Genomic DNA, 23083 nt, shown 5'->3' with positions numbered 1-23083 from the left:
AACTTAAGAGAAGAATCAAAACTAGAAAGATAATACTGAAACATCAAAAATAGCAAAAACATTGATTACTAAATTTTGATGGATGATTTTTTGAAAAAATATAAGAATAAAATTTATTTCTAAGAACTGATAAATTTTATCAGTTTTGAAAATATTATAATATTTTATTATAAATTTGAGTTTTAATAGATATTACAGGGCCTCAATTTTTAATTTCGTATTGGACCTTAGATATCTCAGGACCGGCACTGCATTCAAGTTGTGAAAATAATTGATTATGTTGTCGTTGTGACGAACCATCATCCAAGTAAGTTTTAATAACTAACTAGAGATAAGACATCTGGTGTAACGACCTATTGTTCATAGGATATATTTTTAGAAGTCCAACAATCTATAAATGCATGCATGTCTTCAACATTGTAAAACACACAAGCAAATTTAGAGCCAAACAACTCAGACAAAACAATGAAGCTTCAAATGTTATGGCTCGCTTTGGTACTAATAGCCGTTAAAATTAATGCAGCAAAGCAAGGAAATAATACAACAATCCCTGCTCTAATAGTTTTTGGAGATTCCATAATGGATACTGGTAATAACAATGGACTTCACACAATTCTAAAATGCAACTTTCCTCCCTACGGCAAGGACTTTCCCGGCGGCTATGCCACCGGAAGATTTTCCGATGGAAGAGTCCCCTCTGATCTCATTGGTAAAGATTCAAAGTCTTTTTGCTTACCTTTGCTGTTATAAAATTGTATAGCTATTTTTATATCATGATACATTTTTGCTGTTAACCAATTGTCTTTCAGCGGAGAAGTTGGGATTGACTAAAACATTGCCAGCATATATGAGCCCAAATTTGAAGCCTGAAGATCTTCTTCAAGGTGTAACATTTGCATCCGGAGGAACTGGTTACGATCCATTAACGGCTAAGATGATGGTACATTATAATATACTTTCACGTTAACGTTAGCTTCATATTATAATCTAATACAATTTCTATTGTTTTGTTCTTTTGTAGTCTGTAATATCAGTGTGGGATCAACTAACATATTTCAAACAATACATAGCAACCATCAAGCAACATTTTGGAGAAGAAAAAGCCCAAAATATCTTGGACCATAGTTTTTTTCTTGTGGTTTCTAGTAGCAATGATCTTGCTCACACGTTTCTAGCTCAATCTTATAAATATGATCGTACTTCTTATGCTAATTTCTTGGCTGACTCAGCAGCTAAGTTCGTAAGAGTAAGTATCCTAACTAATTTATATAAAGCAACCGATCACAGAGTTATATTTAAAACTAATTGATTATCTTTTATGTAATATATATAGGAGTTACATAAGCTTGGAGCTCGGAAAATTGGAGTATTTAGCGCAGTGCCTGTTGGATGTGTACCACTTCAAAGAACATTATTCGGAGGATTGTTTACAAGAGGATGTAATAAGCCTTTAAACAAAATGGCAAAACAATTCAACGCTAGACTCTCTCCAGCACTGGATTCTCTTGATAAAGAATTAGATGGTGTTATCTTCTACATTAATGTTTATGATACTCTTTTAGACATTATCCAAAACCATGAAAAATACGGTAAGTTCGTTTTACAAATACATCTCTATAATTTTTTTTTCTGTATTTGTAACGTTAACTAAATTAAGTCTCATTTTCTTTCAGGTTTTGAGGTAGCTGACAGAGGATGTTGTGGTAAAGGCACTGTTGCAATATCTTATTTGTGTAACTCATTGAACCCATTCACATGCTCTAATTCGTCTGCCTATGTATTTTGGGATAGCTATCATCCCACTGAAAGAGCTTATCAAGTTATTGTTGACAAGTTACTTGACAAATACTTGAGCAAGATCTATTGATGTTAATCATCTAAATTAAACTATTTATATCATTGTGTTTTGTTGGCTTTCTTGATCTATGTATTCTTTTATTTTTCTATTTTTATTTTCTTGTCTATATGTATTCACTCTTCATATTTTCAAGGTATTATGCCACTTTTACTCATTATATTTTTTTTTAACTTAAAGACTTCTTTATATTATATAATGGACTCATTAACATATGAAAGAAGCACTACTAAAGCACAAATTAAAAACTTTTAGGGTTCTTTCTTAAATAACTGAACTAATAGATCATGATGTTAGATATTGTTGTTTCGATATTACTACATTGATATTTCGTTCTCTCAGCATGTGGAATCAAAACGTAAGTAGTTTCGTTTTCTCATAGGGATGAAGAGTATCGAGCAGGGAAACTCATCTCCCTGACCTCTTCGGAAAAATTCCAAAGGAGGTATGTGACACTATGAAACCTAACTTCGCTATTGTTCAGTCTGGAACCATAACTGTAGTAGAAAGAGAACAACTTTAGTTGTATATGTAAACAAGTTGAATAAATTCTCCACATATAGTTTACTTTTAAATTCTCCACAAGACAAGTTTTGTTTAACATGTTGAATGCACAAAAGTTTCACGTTATTCAAGTAATGCATTCTCTACCTTTAGTTGTATTATAGGTCAATATGAAAAGTCATGTGCGTGTATAAGTTAAGTTCTATTATCAGTCACATCATTCTATCAAATTCTGTTCAATCACACTAAAAAAAAGCCTTAAAATTATTCTAGACAAACATTTGCATATGATAAGAGTTGTGCCAGTCAAATTAAGTGGCCTTGACTGAAAAACGATCTTTACAGACTGCTTCGAAGATAAGGCATTAATAAAAGTCAATTTATTGGAAATGCTATTCATTAAAATTGAATTGCACAAAAGAGTATTAAAGACAAACTAACAAAAAAAAAATATATATATATATCTTTCAACTAAATCTCCAATATCAAAAATCAACATGCCAAGGTCGTTAACAAAAACATTTGAAACAACCAAACATATAATAAAACCATTTCTTAACTAACAATTCCCAACCTCATAAAGGTTGTACAATCTTAAGCTTGGTCTTCAACCTCGGTAACAGCTTTGGCCGCAGAATCAAGCTTGGTAGCCAAGAGATCCGTGTACTCTTGGTATGGCGATTTCTGGAACCTAGTTTCTTTCCAAAACTCAGGTGTAATAAACCCATATGTCTTCTGAATACATGTCAAATGTAGCATGTGTATTAACAACAACAAACATCAAAAACAAACATTAAAAACGAGATCAATCAATAATCCGTCAATGAATTGAATATAATACTGTACAGAATATAATTAACATGTTCTCCACTACATATAACACTACAAGAAAACGTAGCAGTAACAACGGCATTTTACGAGGAAATTATTTCCTCGTAAATTTACATTAGCTTTACAACGCAATTACGACGCGACATGACTTCGTCGTAAACTCGATGGTAATTTACGACGAAATGTATTCGTCGTAAAGTTAATGTAAGTTTACGACGAAAGTACGTGGAATGCAAAATAGTTGTAAACGTTACATCGACATTACAACGAATCATGTTACCGTTACATAAAGGTGAAAACGTGTATTGAAAGTGCTTTAACTTACCTAAGTTCGTTGTAAACGCGTTGTAAATTTTCCATGTAAAATCCATGTAAAACTTACCATATTTCTCTATATATATGTCATTTCCCACAACTCTCTTCCTCACAACACACAACTCTCTTCCTCACAACACACAACTCTCTTCTTCTCGAACCACCAATTACTATTTCGAAGATAACGATAACGAACATGAGTCATTCGTCTGTCTGCCAATTCAGTAGAGCGATAAGGAGAAAATGGAGGGAAGTGAAGTTGGTTTATACTTGAGTGAAACCTCCGACCATCGTCAAAGGTTCCTCTCAAGTACAAACCAGCTGCACTTCCGTCCACTTTCTCCTTGTCGTTCCACTGAATTGGCAGACAGACGAACGACACAGGTTCCTTATCGTTGTTTTAGAAATAGTAATTGGTGGGGTAACAACGCAATTACGACGAAACCAAATTTCGTCGTAAACGCCATGTAATATTACGACGTAAGTACGTCGAAAATGAAATTTTACATCGATATTACAACGAATCATGTTACCGTTATATTTAGGTGAAAAACTTATCGAGTTTCGTTGTAAAGTCGTTGTAAAAAAACTATGTAAAATCCATGTAAACTTTCCCTTGTAAAATCGTTGTTATATTTCAACTACCCAACTCGAAAATTTCTCTATATATATGTCATTTCCCACAACTCTCTTCCTCACAACACACAACTCTCTTCCTCACAAGACACAAACGGAAAAAAAAAAAATTTAAAAAAAAATAGTAGAAAAAATGGTCGGTGGCGGTAGTATTTACGAGTTACGAAGTTGGATGTATTTGCACAAAGATTCCGACGGGAGAGTGACGAATGCATTTCTGAACGGGCTAGAGACATTCATGCACCAGGCGGGCTGTACACCGATCACGCAGGAAAGCGGTAAGATGTTCTGCCCCTGTTCAAAATGCAAAAATTCGAAATTTGCACGTAGTGAAACTGTATGGAATCATTTAGTAAACAGAGGATTTACACCACAGTATTACATTTGGTATCAACATGGAGAGGGTTATGGGGGAAATGAAGCTAGTAGTAGTAATGCTAATTTTGAGGATGCTCATCATAATGAAGAACCGAATCATGTGCATAATGAATATAATTATCATCAAGAGGAGCAGATGGTAGATCATGATAGGGTTCAAGATATGATTAGTGATGCATTTTTAGAAACAACTACAACAATAGCAGATGGAACTGGAAATGTAGAAGAACCTAATTTGGATGCAAAAAGATTTTATGAAATGCTAGATGCTGCAAATCAACCAATCTACACTGGTTGTAGAGAAGGTCTCTCTAAATTGTCTCTAGCAGCTAGGATGATGAATATTAAAACGGATCATAATTTACCTGAGAATTGCATGGATGCATGGGCGGAGTTGTTTAAAGAGTATTTGCCAGAAGACAACGTGTCTGCTGAATCTTATTATGAGATTCAGAAATTGGTTTATAGTCTTGGGTTACCCTCGGAGATGATTGATGTTTGCATCGACAACTGCATGATCTACTGGAAGGAAGATGACAAGTTAGAAGAGTGTCGATTCTGCAAAAAACCACGATTCAAACCGCAAGGCCGTGGGAGGAATAGGGTACCGTACCAAAGGATGTGGTACCTACCAATTACAGACAGATTGAAAAGATTATATCAATCTGAGAGGACTGCTGCGTCGATGAGGTGGCATGCCGAACATGTCCAGAGAGATGGTGAGGTTGCACATCCATCAGACGCAAGAGCGTGGAAACATTTCAACAAGGTACACGGAGATTTTGCTACAAATATTCGGAATGTCTATCTTGGGTTATGCACCGATGGATTTAGTCCATTTGGAATGTCTGGTAGACAATATTCTTTGTGGCCAGTCATTCTTACGCCGTATAATTTACCGCCGGATATGTGCATGGAACAAGAATTTCTATTTTTGACCATATTAATCCCAGGGCCGAAGCATCCAAAACGGTCTCTTGATGTTTTTCTTCAACCGTTGATAGAAGAGCTAAAGCAATTGTGGTCAGAAGGGGTGAGGACGTACGATTGTTCCTTGAAAACCAATTTTACGATGCGAGCAGTTCTGATGTGGACGATAAGTGATTTCCCTGCTTATGGGATGTTGTCTGGCTGGACAACACATGGAAGATTATCTTGTCCGTATTGTCTTGGATCCACGGATGCTTTTCAACTGAAGAATGGTAGGAAGAGTTGTTGGTTTGATTGTCATCGTCGGTTTCTTCCACTTGCCCATCCGTACAGAAGAAACAAGACATTGTTTCGACACAAAAAAATTGTCAGAGACAGTCCTCCTCCATATCTCACCGGCCAGCAGATCGAAGCGGACATTGATTATTACGGAGCTCAGGAAACAGTTAAGGTTGGAGGAAATTGGCATGTTCCTGGAAATATGCCTGATGGGTATGGTGTATCTCACAATTGGCATAAGAAGAGTATATTTTGGGAGCTACCGTATTGGAAGGATCTTCTCTTACGCCACAATCTGGATGTCATGCATATCGAGAAGAACTTTTTTGAGAACATCATGAATACATTACTTAACGTCCCTGGGAAGACAAAAGATAACAAAAAGTCAAGGATGGACTTACCTGATATTTGCTCAAGAAGTGAGTTACATATCAAGAGCAATGGAAACGTTCCTGTTCCCATCTTCCGGTTGTCATCAGCAGCGAAAACAACCTTGTTTGACTGGGTTGCATCGGAAGTTAAGTTTCCTGATGGTTATGTTTCAAATATGTCAAGATGTATTGAACGAGGTCAAAAGTTCTCCGGAATGAAAAGTCATGATTGTCATGTGTTTATGCAACGACTGCTTCCATTTGCTTTTGCCGAGCTCCTTCCAGCAAATGTCCACGAAGCACTTGCAGGTAATTATAAATTTATATATATACCTATGTTACGAAATGTTATTAATTTGATTCCTTTTAAAATATACAGCCATCGGAGCATTTTTCAGAGATCTTAGCACACGTACGTTCAAAGAAGAAGTCATCGAACAACTTCATCAGAACATTCCGATCATATTGTGCAACCTGGAGAAGATATTTCCTCCTTCATTTTTTGACGTCATGGAGCATCTAGTTGTCCACCTACCGTATGAAGCATTGCTTCGTGGACCTGTTCACAACGGATGGATGTATCCGTATGAGCGACAGATGAAACATTTGAAGGGGAAAGCAAGAAATCTTGCAAAGGTAGAAGGTTCAATAGTTGCAGGGAGTTTGACAGCCGAAACATCTAACTTCACATCATACTACTTTGCTCCAACTGTTCGTACGAGAAAAAGAGTTCCTAGAAGATATGATGATGGTGGAGTACCGACATCATATCCAATTGATGGTGTTCCTGACATTTTCTGCGAAATTGGACGGTTTGGTGGTAAAACGAAAGAAGTATGGTGGTCATGTGAAGAAGATAAACATAGTGCCCACACTTATATTCTGCTCAACTGCGAGGATGCAATGACCCGTTACTTTGAAAGGTAAATTTTTTTGTGAATGTTAATTATATGAATTGAAGTTAATTATGTATGATTTGATTATTTGTTCAATTTGCAGGATGTTTGTATCTCAAGTTGAAGAAGCAATACCAGGAATATCTGCAACTGATGTGGATACACGTAAAGATAAGCACTTTGTCAAGTGGTTAAAATCACAGGTAATATATCTCATACTATTATATTAATTAAGTAAGTGTTTAAGAATATATATATGTTTTTTGCAGGTTGATTATGACGATCCTTATTATCCCGTATGGTTTCATGAATTGGTTCAAGGTCCAGTTGCAAAGGTCACCACATCACCTATGTATTTCACACGAGGATTTACCTTTCACACATACGAGTATGGGAGACATCGGGCAACGAGTAACTACGGAATATGTGTGAAAGGTGAAACAGACTTTTACGGGATATTGCAGGAGATTATTGAAGTGGAATTTCCGGGGTTATTGAAGCTAAAATGCGTCCTCTTCAAATGTGAATGGTTCGATCCTGTTGTGAACCGAGGGATTCGGTATAACAAATTTGGTGTTGTGGATGTCAATTTTGGGAGAAGATACAACAAATTTGAGCCTTTCATTTTAGCTTCACAAGCCGAGCAAGTTAGCTTCCTTCCTTATCCTCGGCTTCGAACTTCCGGGATAAACTGGGTAACTGCTATCAAAGTTACACCTCGTGGACGCATTGTCGTTGGAGAAGAACCGCCCTTGCAAGAAGAAGACGCTATCACTGAAGTTGAGGTACCAGAACAACCAACTGATGAAATCCTTTTGATCGACCCGCAAAACTTTCAATATGAAGATATTCCCGAAGATGCGACAGATGAAGCACGTGAAGACGAGTTCGAGAGAAGCGACGATGATGATTGTAATGATAGTGATGAGAACGAAAACGATTTAGAGTGATGTAATATATGTATCAAATGTTGGATTTCTCTATTGTAACATTTTCTAAAAGAAAGAGTAAGAAGTAGTATGATATAAGATATGATGTTAGATGATATGTCACTTTGGGGTTTAGGGATTTCATTCTCGGTGTTTAGGGTTAAGCGTCGTAATTTCGTCGTAAATGGAAAAACGCGGGCCTGGTAATTTCGTCGTAACTCGAAAAACACGGGCCTGGTAATTTCGTCGTAAATTAAAAAACACGAGCCTGGTAAATTCGTCGTAAATGGAAAACGCGGGCCTGGTAATTTCGTCGTAAATTTACGTCGATTTTACGACGAATCCTAATCTATATAAGGGGACGCCGAGAGCGAGGCTGCCTCGCTCATTCCTCCCAAATTCCTTTGCTCTCTCTAAGGTAAACTCTCTCTTCTCTCTCTCTTTTTTTTTTTTTTAAATTAGTTTAGGTGATTAGTTAGGTAACGGAATTAGTTTAGGTGATTAGTTAGGTAATTAGTTTAGGTGATTAGTTAGGTAACGGAATAATATTTTTATTATGTCGTAACTGATAAAATTTATTTTAATTTTTTTTAGATGGCTCCTAGAAGAAAATCCAGAGCACCTAGTTATAGAGATTTGTTTGGCGACGATGGTTCCGGTACATCTTCTTCCGGTCCATCGTCTTCTGGTCCATCATCCTCCACCGCAGTTCCAGACTCTCAGCCTTCTCAGAGAGTTGCTTGGAGTCCTCCTCCACCGCAGATGCCTCCACCGCAAATGCCTCCACCGCATATGCCTCCACCTCCTCCTCCAGCGGCTGCACCTGAGCCTGTCCCAGAAGGTGCAGTTCATCCGGATTTGCGTGTGCCTTCATATGCCCCATTCGCGAGATATACGGTAGAGGATTTGCTTGCCCAGCCCGGACGAGAGGGTTTGGATGTTCTAGACCCCGATAGACCCCGAGGAACTTATTGGTAAGTTATTAATTTTTATTACATAAAAATTTAAAATATTTTTATTTTCTAACGGTTAAATTGTTTTCCTTTCAGGTTTGGGGCTAATAACCGTGTTGGCCGGAGCGTTTCGAAAACGATTAAGGGTTACTACGACGGGGCATATCCGAACTGGAGCAAGACTCCAAATCACGTTAAGATCACGTGGTTTAAAATGTTTGCGGTAAGATTTTTAAATTTAATTAAATTTTAACTTTTAAATATGTATATATTTTTTAATATTATTATTAATTGTAATTTTTTCAAATTTTTTGTGTTTCAGCAAAAGTGGCATTGGTCTTTGGGAATCACCGAGATGGTGAAGGCGGAATTCGTTGCAAAAGCAAAGATCCGCCTCTGCAACACAGTCTCCGATTGGAAGGACAAGTGGGAGCTCGACGGGTATGAGGGAAAGCCCACTGAGCTCACGACGGATGTGTGGGATGGCCTCATCGCCTATTGGAAGCACCCGTCTTCGATCAAAAAGGCCAATTCGTGCTCGGCTTCTCGAAGAACGAAGGATAAAGATGGTAATTTGCCCATGCTTCACAGAACCGGCCAAAAACCACATGCAGGCATCCGTCTAGACGTTGTAAGTTTTGTTTTTAAATATTTATTTTAAAATATTCAATTAATATAACTTTTAATATTTTTTTTTTGTAGTTGGAGAAGACGGGAGTCTTACCATCTCTGTCTGACCTATTCAAGATGACTCACGCCACATCCGACGGAGTTTTTGTGGATCCTGCATCAGAGAAACTCGCTCAAGCAGTGGCTACTCGGATTGAAGAACGGGAGACGCAACTAACTCAGGAGTCTCCCGATGGATTACCCGTCACATTGTCCACCGAAGAAGCCGACCGAATCTTCGAAGAGGTAGTACAACTAAAATTTTTTTTTTCATTATTTTTAATAACTATATTAATATATGTTTTAATTTTATAGCTGGCTCCTAGAAAGAAGGGCCGAATAGTCGGTATAGGCTCCGTTAACCAAGTTGCAAGGGCAACTTCGTCATACACTTCGAGACGGGATGAAGAGACTTCTCAGATGAAAGCTCGAATGGATAGCCAGCAGGTTCGTTTAGACTCTCTTGAGGATTTGCTAGACGTGATGGCCGTGGGAAACCCGGTTATGCAGAGAATGTTGAGTCAGAGACGAGCCGCTCTTGGGTTGCCAGTACGAGATCCCCAAGAGTCCGATCCAACCCGTCAACAGCCGAGCAACCCCACCGACTACTTCGATGATATGTAGTTTTTTTAATATTTTCGGTTTGTATTATGAATTTAAATATTATGACTTTTAAATGCTTTTTTATAAATGTTTTTTATTTTCATATTTCGTTTTAAAATTAAAATTATTTAAAATTCAGAATTTTAAATAAATTCAAATTTATATATATATATATTTGAGGTTAAAAATAATATTCAAAATATATTATAAAACGAAACGTCGATGTAGGCTCGACGTAAACATTTACAACTGATTACCGTCGAAAATAATTACGAGTCTTTTACATCGAAGATTTTACGTGGTCTTTACATCGAAATGTTACGTGGAGTTTACATCGAAATATTTACGAGGGTGTTACAACGAAAATGTTTACGTGTGCTTTACATCGAATCCATTACGTGGAGTTTACCACGAAATTTTACGTGTCGTTTACGACGAATCTCTGCCCTGCGCTTTACGAGGAATATATTTCGTCGTAAACTTAACAAGTCATTTACGACGAAACGTCGGTTACGACGGGCGTTTTACGACGAAACGTGTTTCGCGGTTCATTCGTCGTAACACCCCGTTTACGACGAAGTTACAACGTATATTGCCCTCGTAAAAAATATGTTTTCTTGTAGTGTAAAGCTTTATCAAGAATCTGGATTAGACATTCACATATAAAACACCTAAGCAAGTGTGCACTAAATCCATAATAAACGTACACTCATATCATTATCAGATGAAATGACTTAGCCAATGTCAACTATATAAATGAACAAACGCATCAAGGTCGTAACTTCTGCTACAAGTAAGGACAGAAACAGAAAACTTAACGAAGTTACCGAGGGTTTTGGTTGAACCTCTAGAGGAAGTTTTGGTTGAACCTCTAGAGGAAGTGAAGACATCATCAATACCAGCACCTCTCGGAGCAGGAACCATCCTCACAGTAACCGAACCACACTTCCCCGTAACCTTACAAGGAACCGTATGTGGCTTCCCAATCTTGTTAACCCCAATAGCCTCTCCTCACAGGAACCACAGAAAGCTTCACGAGAATGATCCCGCCTCTAAGGGCGGTCACAACCTCCTTCGAGCATTTCACTCCCAACCCAACGTGTCCGTTACCATCTCCGACAACAACAAAGGCCTTGAATCTCGTCCTCTGACCAGCTCTTGTTTGTTTCTGGACAGGCATGATCTTCATAACCTCGTCTTTCAACGATGGTCCGACGAGAAGGTCTATGATTTGGTACTACTTGACAGGGAGAGAGTGGAAATAGATATGCTCTAGCTGCGTGATTTTAGCGCTCTGAACGAGACGGCCGAGCTTGGTGACTGGTGTCCATTTCTCGTCTTCTGTGGGACGGCCTCCACGACGTCCACGGCCTCTTGGACCGCCTCTTCCGCCGCGACGTTCGCCGAAGCCACGTCCGAAACCACCACGGTCACCACCACGCTCAGCGCCGCGTTCTCCACCTCTTTCCGCCAATGTCGATGCAGTGAGCTTGCTTAGGGGTTTGAAGGTATATTAGTGGGCGTAAGATTAGGGTTTTCTTAAACCAGAATTATGGGCTTGTCATGTAGTGCTGCGCTGCGGGTCGTCCCGCTCAGTTTGGACGAGTTGTCACCAATTGACATGTCCAGCTTGATCCTCCGCCAACCCATGGGTTGAGTGATTTTTTGGATTCAAAAAATTTAAAAATCATAACAAAAATTGATTTATAATTAAAATTAAATAAATATTTTAAAATTTGTATTAAAAATATCCTTTTTCTTAAAAAAAAAAATTTTTCTTATTTTTGTGGGTCCGTGAATCAATTTTTTCAAATCATCACTTGACCCAAACTCGTCCCGCGGCAGATCAAACGGAACGGAGCCCGCGTATAATGATTCAAATTCCCAACTCTTGGCTTGTGGGCTGAAGTTTGATAACCCCATTTTTTCAAAGAAAATTTCAAATAATTCGGACTTTTTTTATAAGATATTGGATTATTCAAAAAATTCAATTCTACCATAAATTTGATACAACTTTTCAAATTTACCATTACTGAATAACTATTACACAAATACCTAAACTTGTGATAAAATAACAATAAACTAATTTCTTAAAATATTTATAAAATATTTATAAACCCAATCCCTTAATACTAAACCATAAACAATAATCACTAAAGCATAAACCCGAATATTTGTATTTTTTTGATTGGTGGTATTTTTGAAAAATGGTACTTAACTTGTGGTATTTCCAACAATATCTCATAATTCAAACGTTTTGAAATATTTTGGATAAAATCATTCCGATAATTCAGTTTTTTTTTTTATAATTTGATTTGTAAATCAGTTTAGAATATTTAGTTATTTGTAGAAGTTCATTTAGTCCAGTGGTTTGACTAAGAGTTCATTAATGTTTCCACACCAGCAGGTGCATGTTTCAATTTATGGAGAAAACAATTTATTAAACAATTATACATGATACTGAGGAAAGACTGACAATAGATTTTAAAAATTGTGCAAATAAACCCGATCACGCATTGATTTTCATAGAGCGGCTCTGGTAATCTTTATCATAATTGTATATCCTAATATATCAATGTTAAAAAAAAAAAATATTTGGTTATTTCAAAACTTTAAATACTTAATTTAATTAATATTTTATGAATATAAACTGTATTTTAAAATTTTCGATATTCATTCGGCTTTTGTGTGGTTTCAGTTTTGTTTTTTTGCTTCTACAAAATATAAAATTCATTCATATATTTATGAATTTTGTTTCAATTTTAATTTTATTGGTTCAGTTTCAGGGAAATATTCCCGAACTTCAATCACTACTATCCTTACATAGACCAAGCGAGTCAGATTAACCACATGATGAATTAAGACCATGATTAACCCCAGTCTTTTACATGGGGTTCTTAGCATTGGATAAGAGATGGTTCTTAACTTTTCTAAAATTTTAACTAAGAAAAACTAAGAAATGTCTCTTAAGTAACAGATATAAGAACCGTCTCTTAACAGAAAAATATAAAAAAAAATGTCAAATCATAAATTATGAACTTCAGCTAAAAAACTGGGGTTAATCATGCCCTAAACGGCTCCTCTTTCTTTCTGGCAACCTATTGAGAAATGAGAACACGTGTGGTGGCTCTTGGCAACGTGTGTGGACGCGTCTCTAAACTCTTCTTTTCTTTGTCGACTTTTTTTATTCTTCTCCTGCACTACGTTTCTTTGTCGACTCTCGTATGTGTTAGACTCTGCAAAAAGAAAACGTTTTAGACTTCACGATGGGCTAATATGTTAAGCCCATTGTTAGGCACTAGTTTATACTTGATGGCTGGTGGGTATATAAAAAGAACCAAATGTTTAACCCAAACCGGAAAGATTCCAATAAGAACCAAACCAAAGATTCGTCGTCTTCTTCAACTTGATATTTGTTTCCTTTTCCTCTCTCGCCTTTCGGAGTTCCTCACTTCTTGGCTCTACACTCATGTCACAGTCCAAATCAATCACGTAATCAAAACCATCCCCCTTCTTCTACTCACGAATCTCACAATCCCTAAATCTCTCTTTCTGCCTCGCGCTTTTGATGGACATTCTTCGATTAGGTTCGATTTCACCTCATAGAAGAAGGAAATGGCTGATTCTATTATCCCTTCTCGGAGTCTCGAGCTACGGAGCTTACAAAGCTTACAACTCCCCATACATCGCCGCGAAGAGGAAGCGTCTCACGAACCTCTTCGAAGGAATCGCTTCCTTCGCCGAGCTAGTCACCGACTCAGCAGAGACGATAACTCTCGTCTCCCGAGACTTGAAGCAGTTTCTCGAATCCGACTCCGACGAAATCCCAAACAGCTTGAAACAGATTGCGAAAATCACCAAATCGAAAGAGTTCACCGAGTCAATATCTAGGGTTTCCGAGGCCCTAGCCGTCGGTGTCCTCCGCGGTTATAACGTCGATAACAACGTCGAAGCAGAATCGAATCCAAGCGTTTTATTCTCAGAGGCGGGAACTGGTTTCGTCTCAGTTCTCGTCGGTAGCTTCGCGAAGAATCTCGTTCTTGGATTCTACGAGGTTGATGAAACTAGCGTCGAAACGACGACGAATCCTAGGTGGATGAGTTTGTTATGCGATGACAAGTTTAGAGAGGTGTTAGCTGATTGCATAGAGAGATTCACTAGTGCCGCTGTAACCGTCTATATAGAGAAAACGGCCGGGGTCAACACTTACGACCAGATATTCTCTGGCTTGACGAATCCGAAACATCGAGATAGAGCGCGAGACGTTCTCGTCTCGGTCTGTAACGGAGCTCTCGAGACGTTCGTGAGAACGTCTCGCCAAGTCTTCACATCTTCGGAAGAAGAAACCGTTAGGGATTCTTCTTCCTTTGGTGGAAATGGATGGGCGGAGATGCTCACGACTACGTTAGCGGTTCCGAGCAATAGGAAGTTTATGTTCGATGTTACGGGAAGAGTGACGCTGGAGACGATGAGATCGATTCTTGAGTTTGTGGTGTTGAAGACGTCGCAGAGCTTTAGGAGGAGTTTGGATGCGGTTCAAGAAGAGGTTACGGATAGAGGACGGCAAGTTGTTGGGTATGTTGGTGCTAAATCTTCGGTGATAATCACTCTTTGCCTTGCGGTTTACCTTCATGTTGTGAACCGCTTTGTTCGAGGTTCTCCGGTTTGTTTAAACCAACATTTCTAGTCGTTGGGTCGATTTTTTTAGTTATTTAGAGTATGTATGTTAGGGACGTGGGATCTTCAGCTTCCACATTCTATTGGTTTAATATTGTTTAGAGCTGAATAATGTAGATTCTTGTGCTGTCAACACAGATTGATTCTAATTGATAAAGTAAGTTCTTGAGATAATATTTGCATCTAATTTTAGCAACAACAAAAAAAAAAAGAAGATAATATTTGCATCTATGCAAGTATAAAAGTATCAACGCAAAGCCGAAAAGGTCATATGAGAGTGTTTGATGTTTGAGATGAATTAAATATTATTCTGTGATTTTGGAGTCTAAAACACTCACTTTGCGCCTCCAAAACCTCTCCTGAACTCCTCAAGTGACAGTTCTCGGCAATTCAGAGTCCTGCCAGAGACCATCGCCGTCAAAATAGAAGAAGAGGACGAAACAACTTCTGATGACAATCCTCCTTCGACCGTCAACACTAAACTCTACTTTGGGAACCTGCCTTAATAATGTTGACAGTGCAACACTCGCTCAAATCATCCAAGGCTTCGCTAACTCTGAGCACGTCGTCGTGGATTCACCTTTGTGACCATGAGAAACGTCAGAAGATCGCAACGTCATCATCGAAAACCTCGATGGAATTGTAAGTGAGAGTTAAAAGGTGTGAAGCTTTACAAACATAAACTCACGTTTCTATTGTTTCTTATTCAGGAGTATCTTGGTAGGACCTTGAAGGTGAACCCTCTGTATCCAGAAACAGAGTACAAGCTGTTTGTTAGTAACTTGTCGTGGACAGCACTTCTGAGTCACTAGCTAGAGCGTGGTGACTTTCTAGAGTGTGGAGTCGATGTGGTTGGTGCTAGAGTTGTGAATGAGTCTGACGGAGACACCGGGAAATCAAGGGGTTGTGGCTTTGTCTGTTACTCTTCCAAAGCTGAAATGGAAACCGCGCTTGGATCGCTTGATGGACTTGAGCTGGAGGGTTGGGCATTCGAGTAAACCTGACTCAGGGAAGAAATCCTGACATCATACACCAGCATTTTGGAATCATTTTGAGCTTTCTAGAGGTTATGATTCAACTGAACTAATCAACTCTAAAGATCAATGTGTTGCCCTATGGAATCACATGATATCATACACCAGCATTTTTGGAATCGTTTTGAGTTTTCTCTCTTACATATCTCACAAAAAGGTCTGCCCAACTTGTGTTTTGAATCATAACATTCCAGAGTTCACATAAGGGAGAATCAAAACGGCAAAGCAGAAAGTAACTAATTAGATCACTCTTGTCTGAATGAGTTTGAGCTTCTGAAGACACAGAGTCAAATGCCTTATATCTACAACATTCTAATAAACATGGCCAGGGCAGAAATATATATATGAATATATCTATACTATTAAAAGGGAAGGAGTTTTAAAAAATCTACCTATGACAAGTTATTGGACTCTTTCATTAGACTTAACTATTTTTTTGGTCTCACTTTATATTTCTCTAACTATGCAATAGTCAATTACCTTATATTTCTCTAACTATGCAATAATCAATTACCTTATATTTCTCTAATTTAGTTTAACAATATATTCTAAATATATATATTCTAAATATATTGTTATGATGATTTTTGATAAGAATATATTAAAGATGCGATTGAAAATTTATATTATTAAAAGAAAATATTTTTAAAAATATTTATAAAAGAATTTATAACATCTATATAAAACTCTTTATTTGTTATCCTACCATTAACTACAATAACTATAAATAATTTAAATAATTTAAATAAATCATATTATTATTTTTCATATTGTATGATACACTTCTCTAATTATTTTTCTTATTATCATCCAATGTTATTTTTGTTATTCAATAACGTTATATACATCATATATTATGCTCAAAGATGGATATATAATATTTAGATATCAATTATTAAAATGAAAGCATATATCATACAGCATATTATATCATGTCATCTAACATTATATAATTCTAAATATTTACAAAATCAAATTTAATAAAAAAACACTTTAGCAAATCATTTGTTAAAACAAAATTATATATATTTACGTTAAATTATTTTTTATTACATTAATATATTAGAAGTTTCATTCATCTCTTAAAATATTATTGAAGATTATTTTTTTCCTACCATGTAAACCAAATGCCGGGTCACACTTGATTGCATGTTTTTTGAAGTTTGCATGCTTTAAATTAACGAGTTTTCATTAAATGTAAACCAGCTTATGTACAAGTCATCGTGTTTACTGGTTCGACGACGGGTCCAAACTTGATATAAAAGTATTATTCTCATCTAATTGAAAATAATTTATTTTAAAATAATAGACGCACTGAGTCTGATCAATCCATATAATTTTTTTTGAAAAAAGTAATCAAACGATTAAAAATATAATTACATAATAATAATTTTTTTGACATAATAAAATTTTGTAACATAATAATGTATAACAAGACTAAAATACTAATTCATATCATATATTTTTATCAACTGAAAAATAATCCGCGCTTTTAAGCGCGGGTCAAAATCTAGTATACTATTAAAACAGAAAGAATCCTAAAAATCTACTTAAAAAGTTGTTTGGCCTAATATTATTTTGGTCCTACAATTAATTCAAACAAAACACATTGACAAATACATTTATAATAGACTAATAATGCACAACACACGTAAAAATAATTTCACTTGAAAAAAATAAGATTTCATCTAGATACATAGTTACATTATAATAATATAACTAAAATTATTAAAATCTCATATTAATCTCAAAACTCACAAATGTAACTTTAATATGATCATTACAAAACTCATAAATTAAAATGCATAACATAAATACAATGTATTTACTTTATATGACAAATCAAATTGTTTATTAACTTTTTATGCTAATAAAAAGTATATGAGAAGTTTAATCACATTTTTCTGGAATTTTACTGGATCAATATGTGTCGGTTCACGGGTTAATGGCATATAATTATTCATTAAAAGTTATCTCACTAAAAGCGAGGAAGCTGTTACAAAAAAGTTTAACTGTGTGACATTTTCATTTGGCTAACCTTTAGTGTGTGACATTGACAAATACATTTATAATAGACTAATAATGCACAACACACGTAAAAATAATTTCACTTGAAAAAAATAAGATTTCATCTAGATACATAGTTACATTATAATAATATAACTAAAATTATTAAAATCTCATATTAATCTCAAAACTCACAAATGTAACTTTAATATGATCATTACAAAACTCATAAATTAAAATGCATAACATAAATACAATGTATTTACTTTATATGACAAATCAAATTGTTTATTAACTTTTTATACTAATAAAAAGTATATGAGAAGTTTAATCACATTTTTCTGGAATTTTACTGGATCAATATGTGTCGGTTCACGGGTTAATGGCGGGTTTTTAGGTTTTATTAAATTTTTAGTTAATGAGTTTTTTTCATTAAATCGAAACCATATTATATATGGTCAAGAGGTTTACCGATTCGACTGCGGGTCTAAATCGTGTATGGAAACACTGCTTATATCTTAAGTCGTCTATAAACCACATATGTACCCAACTAAAGGGAGTTAAATACTTTGTAAAAGTACAATAATTTTTCACACCATCTAAATGTAGTGCACTATTAGTCATCAACATTTGGTTTCAGTTTTTTTTTTTGGTTTTTGGTGTTGTGTTTCTAGAAATTTAGAAGTACTTCGGGTACTTCCACAAAATATAGTTCGGTTTCAGTTGAGTTATTTTGGTTTTTGCTTTGGTTCGGGTACCAAAGTTAGGAACTAGTTGATATCCAAAATCAATTCGGGTCCAATTTGTTTCCAGTTCGATATGGTTTTTGGTAATTTCAGATTTATAATAAAAATATTGGATAATTCAGGTTGGTCAGCTTAAATATCGGGTTATTCAGGTTGTTTAGACAAAATATGAATAAATCAGATAAATTTTAATATTTCTAATAAAAAAAATTGGGTATTTTGCTTTTTGGGTAAGTAGGTTTATAAATAATATTTTTAGATATTTGGCTATTTAGAAATTAAATATAACTAATAATTGTTGGTATATAATTTGTATTAAAAAAATTTGGATACTCTTAGTTTTTGGTTCGATCTTGGTTTTTTGGTTCTAGAGATATTGGACCCCCTCGGTTAAATATGATATTCAGTTTTGTTTAGTTTTTTTAATGGTACAATTCGGTTTCTTTGTTCCCATTAAATATGCTCAAATATATATTTTATCTTATATAGAAATTCATATAAAAATAATTTATTTAATTCTAAAATAAATCTGCGCTTCCAAAGCCCGGATCAAAATCAAAATCTAGTGATATGGTAACAATCAACAATTATATGTTTCAACTAACAAATTAACTCAAAGATCAATTAATTTTTGTAATTCAAGGCTGCTCCTGAGGCTTGTGGTCTTCACGGTGCTTGTCTGCGGTGGTGTCAATGAAAGATATGATCAAGAATGGACCTGCAAGAAAGTTCAAAAGTCTGTTATCACAATGGCAAACCCCAGAGGAAGGGGCAAAATAGGAAAGCCTGTCAGACAACCGTGCGACCACTCCGGAGAGGTCAAGACCTAACCAGATAACGATCCTCTACAGCACTGAGACTCCGAGGAGAATCGTAACCGTTAATCACACTCAGACTGCACGGCCATGATTCATCAACCAGGATTTGAGGGTCTGTCTCCTTAGAAATCAAGGATACAGAGGTAGAGCCTATAGAACAGAACCTGTTCAAGTAAGGTCGTGACCTACAATTCCATCTCTCTGATATATAAACAGTACGAGTTCCCTGTTATTTGACGATATGGGACGAAATAAAGAAAACCTCACATACATGCTTAATAAATACGCCGTCGTTTCTCCCTTCAATGAACTACCAAATACATTAGGCAGGTGAAGAGACTGAAGCAGAGGTTTCTTCTCTGATGAATCCAAATCTTCTGAGCCCTGATTGCGTTTCATAACAAGTTTCCGGTAGATTTGTTGTGACGGCATTTCATGATATTTCTAACGCTCTGTCACCTCAGCGCCGAAGCTCTTGCCCCATAAGTCGCTCCCAATCGATTGATTCCCACTTCTGCGTACGTTTAATGCGGAAAGCTCTTGGGCTGTCGGATAATTTCTCAAGAAGCAGACCCAGGCTTTGGCTTTTGTCAAGCCAAAGAAAATACTGGACCATTTAGAAACCGTTCTTGTGAATGAACTGGTTGTTGTTAACATAAGTTGCATTGCCAAGCTAATAATACTTGTCATTCGGACCTTTTAACTCTGTTTGTGACTAAACATGACAGACTCAAGTATGAGATAACATATCTTTCTCTTGAAGATTCCCGTCAAGTACTTTTCACCCAAACACTTGTGATCCATTGTGTTTCCCCTGGATATCAGATTACCAAACAGCCTTACCATATCATGTCTGCTAGACAGTCTTGATAATGATCATGGAGCTATGAGTCAAGTTGCATTGTTTGATCTCCATTTTTTTTTTGCCTGCATAACTCTTGATTCTTGAGTTAGTGTAGAAAGCTCTTTTTTCTAAAAAAAAAAAAAAAAGAAAAGACACCATTCTGATTGATTCCTAAATTTTATCGGTGAATTTTCATATTTACCACATTGTTGGTATCATTATTCATGTTTACCTTCACTAAAGAGAAATTTTCAAAAATTCATTATTCATTAAGAGACAAAAGACTTTTATACATTTGCTCTATATAAATAATAAATAATTATTTAAATAAATAATAAATAAACTTTTTTTATAGTTTTTGAATTATATATTTTCAAATTAAAAAAAAATATATTTTATGAAACTATTTTTAAAAAGAATTTTTTTTAAAAATAGTTTTTATTTATATATTTATTAGAATACTTAACTCTATATTCCAAAAATCCTTACTCCACCTTTCAATTCTAAATCCTAAGTCATATAAATTTCTTTTTTTCTCTTTAAAAGTGAGAGTGAAAATGGTTAAAGTAAATATGAAAAATGATATTAGGAATATGTGCTATTTTAGATAATTTCCCAATTTTATCCGAGTCTCAAAGATAAAAAGGCGAATCTGCTTCAGTCTCCACAGTTTATTTTCTGTGTCTTATACATCTATAGAATCTAACTGAATCCTCTAGCAAACTTTGTAGTTATGGTCCTGATGCTATATTTCGCTGCTTACTTACATTAGTCTTCTCAATACATTAGTCTTCGCAATGGTTACAAACCTACAACTATCTTTATTGTCTGGTCTTTTATATTTCTCTCCGAATATTTTTATGGAAAGGATATATTATGGGTCATTATTTGTATGAAACTTGCTCTCGAGCTTGCCTCCAGGATAGCATAATAGCAGTGGTTATTGATGGCAAGGAAAATGCAGTCTCCATCTTTATGCTCATTTGGTGGAAAGCATTGTTGACCCAAAAGCGAACTTGGAAATTTTTAGAAGTGATATAGTTCTCTTGGAGGTCAAGGAGGTGTGGTATTAAACAACCTCAAGATGGCTGGAATACACAATAAACTTTTGAGATATGTAGACATGCAATTTTGATTTATTAAGAGCTAAAAGACCTAAAGAAAGTTATTGCTTGTTGCTTTATCTATCTAGGCTGATATTATACACAATTCAGTTCTGCTTTCGGTTCAAAAACAAACGTGCCAAATTATGGTTATTTGTATTTTTTTGGTTAATTTTGGTTTACGTTGTAAGAGTTTGGTTCAGTTTGATAAATTTCGGTCTAAAGCTTAACTGATCGGTTTTCAAATCCGAACTGAATGCTGACTAAAAACATGTTGTTGACCGGTTTTGTGCACAAACCGAATGCAAACCGAATGCAAACCGAATTGGCTAAACTTCAGCTCTGTTCAACCAAATCGGTTTGGCATTTATGTACATGTCTAGTTAGGAGAACTAAATTTGTGAAAAGAAACATTTTTTGCTTTTCTTTTGGACTATACTTGAGAATGTGGAATGCTGAAGAACAAATAAAATAAATGTAAAAGTAAAAAGATTGGAGTCGGCAAAGGGGGAAGAAGCACATGAATCCAACTCGTGGTGGTAGACATTTTCTAATTAGATGACAAAATTCTGTATTGAGATTGAACTAATGTTTCTTTTTTATAGCAAAAAGAATTATGTTAAAATATAAGATTGGTGCTAGACATTTCTTGATTAGAGGACAAACTCTGTTTGAGGTTAAACCTTTTTTAATTTTTTTATAAAAAATGTAATTGTGTTAAAATATAAGATTGGTGCTAGACATTTCTTAACTAGATGACAAAACTCCTTTTGAGGTTAAACAAATGTTTCAATTTTTATAACAAAAGAATGTGTGTTAAAATATAAATTCAGTTAATAGAAGTTGAGAAATGTGGGTGCATGTTTGAGTCCACTAACAAAAGCCAGAAAAGTCACAAACAGTAGACTTTGGATTTTCTTGAAACGTGATTACTAAAAGTCAAATATATAAGAATAGTATTGCTTTAACATCCTTTGAACTACAAACAAATATGGATACAATTAAACCTCTAATATTATTATTTTTACGAAATATTAATTTATCAAAAGATTGACTGGCTACAAAATTTAATTCAACACTATTTTAAAATGATTTACTAAATTATTAATTTATTAAATATTAATTTATAAATATTTTATTATATATTTATTTTTAGTCATAACAAATCATCATAGTCTGTATTTGTTTTGAAATTTCCTTTTCTCTCATTCTCATTTATATTATTACATATATGAGACCATTTTCGTTAAATAAAATAGATAAAATATTGCTAACAAAATATGTAAAAGAAAAGAACATATATGGAATGGATATCAAATGACTATCTGAATCATCCATTTAAATTTGAAACTAGTGTTGAATCCGCACACCAATGCGGATATATGTTTACTTTTAAAATAATATTTAAATATAAAAATAATTATAAAATATATATTCTATATCTGTATGTAATATTATTTTAATTTTTTATATTTATTAAAATTTATTTTTGATGAAATTGTGCTATTTTAATATATATATATATATATGACTAAATTAACTTAGTTAATATTATATTTTTAATTCTTTTGTTTAATTTTTAATATATCAATTTGGTGCTTTTGTTTTTACTATAAAAATATAACATAAAATGATACAACTAAGAAATAATTATTATTTTTGTTATATAAAACGTTTATGTGATAATTTTTAAAACAATTAGCTT

The 23083-nt window shown here is 35.0% G+C and overlaps 3 protein-coding genes, 1 non-coding gene and 1 pseudogene across 4 annotated transcripts; 3 read left to right on the top strand and 2 right to left on the bottom strand.

The window, feature by feature from the left end:
• Window positions 1-579: 579 nt before the first annotated feature.
• Window positions 580-1867, top strand: LOC106364295 (GDSL esterase/lipase At1g59030-like). The gene is made up of 5 exons (XM_013803908.2): window positions 580-709; window positions 810-940; window positions 1022-1246; window positions 1334-1589; window positions 1674-1867. Exons 1-5 carry the CDS (start codon window positions 580-582, stop codon window positions 1865-1867), a joined length of 936 nt encoding a protein of 311 aa, XP_013659362.2.
• A 6347-nt stretch (window positions 1868-8214) lies between these two features.
• Window positions 8215-9143, top strand: LOC125577858 (classical arabinogalactan protein 9-like). The gene is made up of 2 exons (XM_048739896.1): window positions 8215-8342; window positions 8519-9143. Exon 2 carries the CDS (start codon window positions 8519-8521, stop codon window positions 8900-8902), a length of 384 nt encoding a protein of 127 aa, XP_048595853.1. The 5' UTR covers window positions 8215-8342; the 3' UTR covers window positions 8903-9143.
• A 1049-nt stretch (window positions 9144-10192) lies between these two features.
• On the bottom strand, window positions 10193-11650 carry LOC106362874 (annotated as a pseudogene).
• A 1889-nt stretch (window positions 11651-13539) lies between these two features.
• On the top strand, window positions 13540-15000 carry LOC106366595 (protein PHLOEM PROTEIN 2-LIKE A10). Its single transcript, XM_013806244.3, has one exon. It carries the CDS (start codon window positions 13718-13720, stop codon window positions 14834-14836), a length of 1119 nt encoding a protein of 372 aa, XP_013661698.2. The 5' UTR covers window positions 13540-13717; the 3' UTR covers window positions 14837-15000.
• A 4396-nt stretch (window positions 15001-19396) lies between these two features.
• On the bottom strand, window positions 19397-19613 carry LOC125578865. Its single transcript, XR_007316947.1, has one exon. It is a non-coding gene; the product is annotated as a small nucleolar RNA U3 (small nucleolar RNA).
• Window positions 19614-23083: the final 3470 nt, after the last annotated feature.

The sequence above is a fragment of the Brassica napus genome, chromosome A9 (genome assembly GCF_020379485.1).
Source record: "Brassica napus cultivar Da-Ae chromosome A9, Da-Ae, whole genome shotgun sequence".
In the NCBI taxonomy this organism is placed as follows: Eukaryota; Viridiplantae; Streptophyta; class Magnoliopsida; order Brassicales; family Brassicaceae; genus Brassica; species Brassica napus.
Note: the sequence above shows the minus strand (reverse complement) of the source record. Positions and strands in the feature narration are given on the sequence as shown.

Excerpts from the sequence above, each read along its gene's own strand:
- LOC106366595 (XM_013806244.3), top strand. The coding sequence starts at position 13,718 with ATGGACATTCTTCGATTAGGTTCGATTTCACCTCATAGAAGAAGGAAA.
- LOC125577858 (XM_048739896.1), top strand. The coding sequence starts at position 8,519 with ATGGCTCCTAGAAGAAAATCCAGAGCACCTAGTTATAGAGATTTGTTT.
- LOC106364295 (XM_013803908.2), top strand. The coding sequence starts at position 580 with ATGGATACTGGTAATAACAATGGACTTCACACAATTCTAAAATGCAAC. Across the intron at positions 710-809 it reads AGTCCCCTCTGATCTCATTG|CGGAGAAGTTGGGATTGACT; the intron begins GTAAAGATTCAA and ends ATTGTCTTTCAG. Across the intron at positions 941-1,021 it reads CATTAACGGCTAAGATGATG|TCTGTAATATCAGTGTGGGA; the intron begins GTACATTATAAT and ends GTTCTTTTGTAG.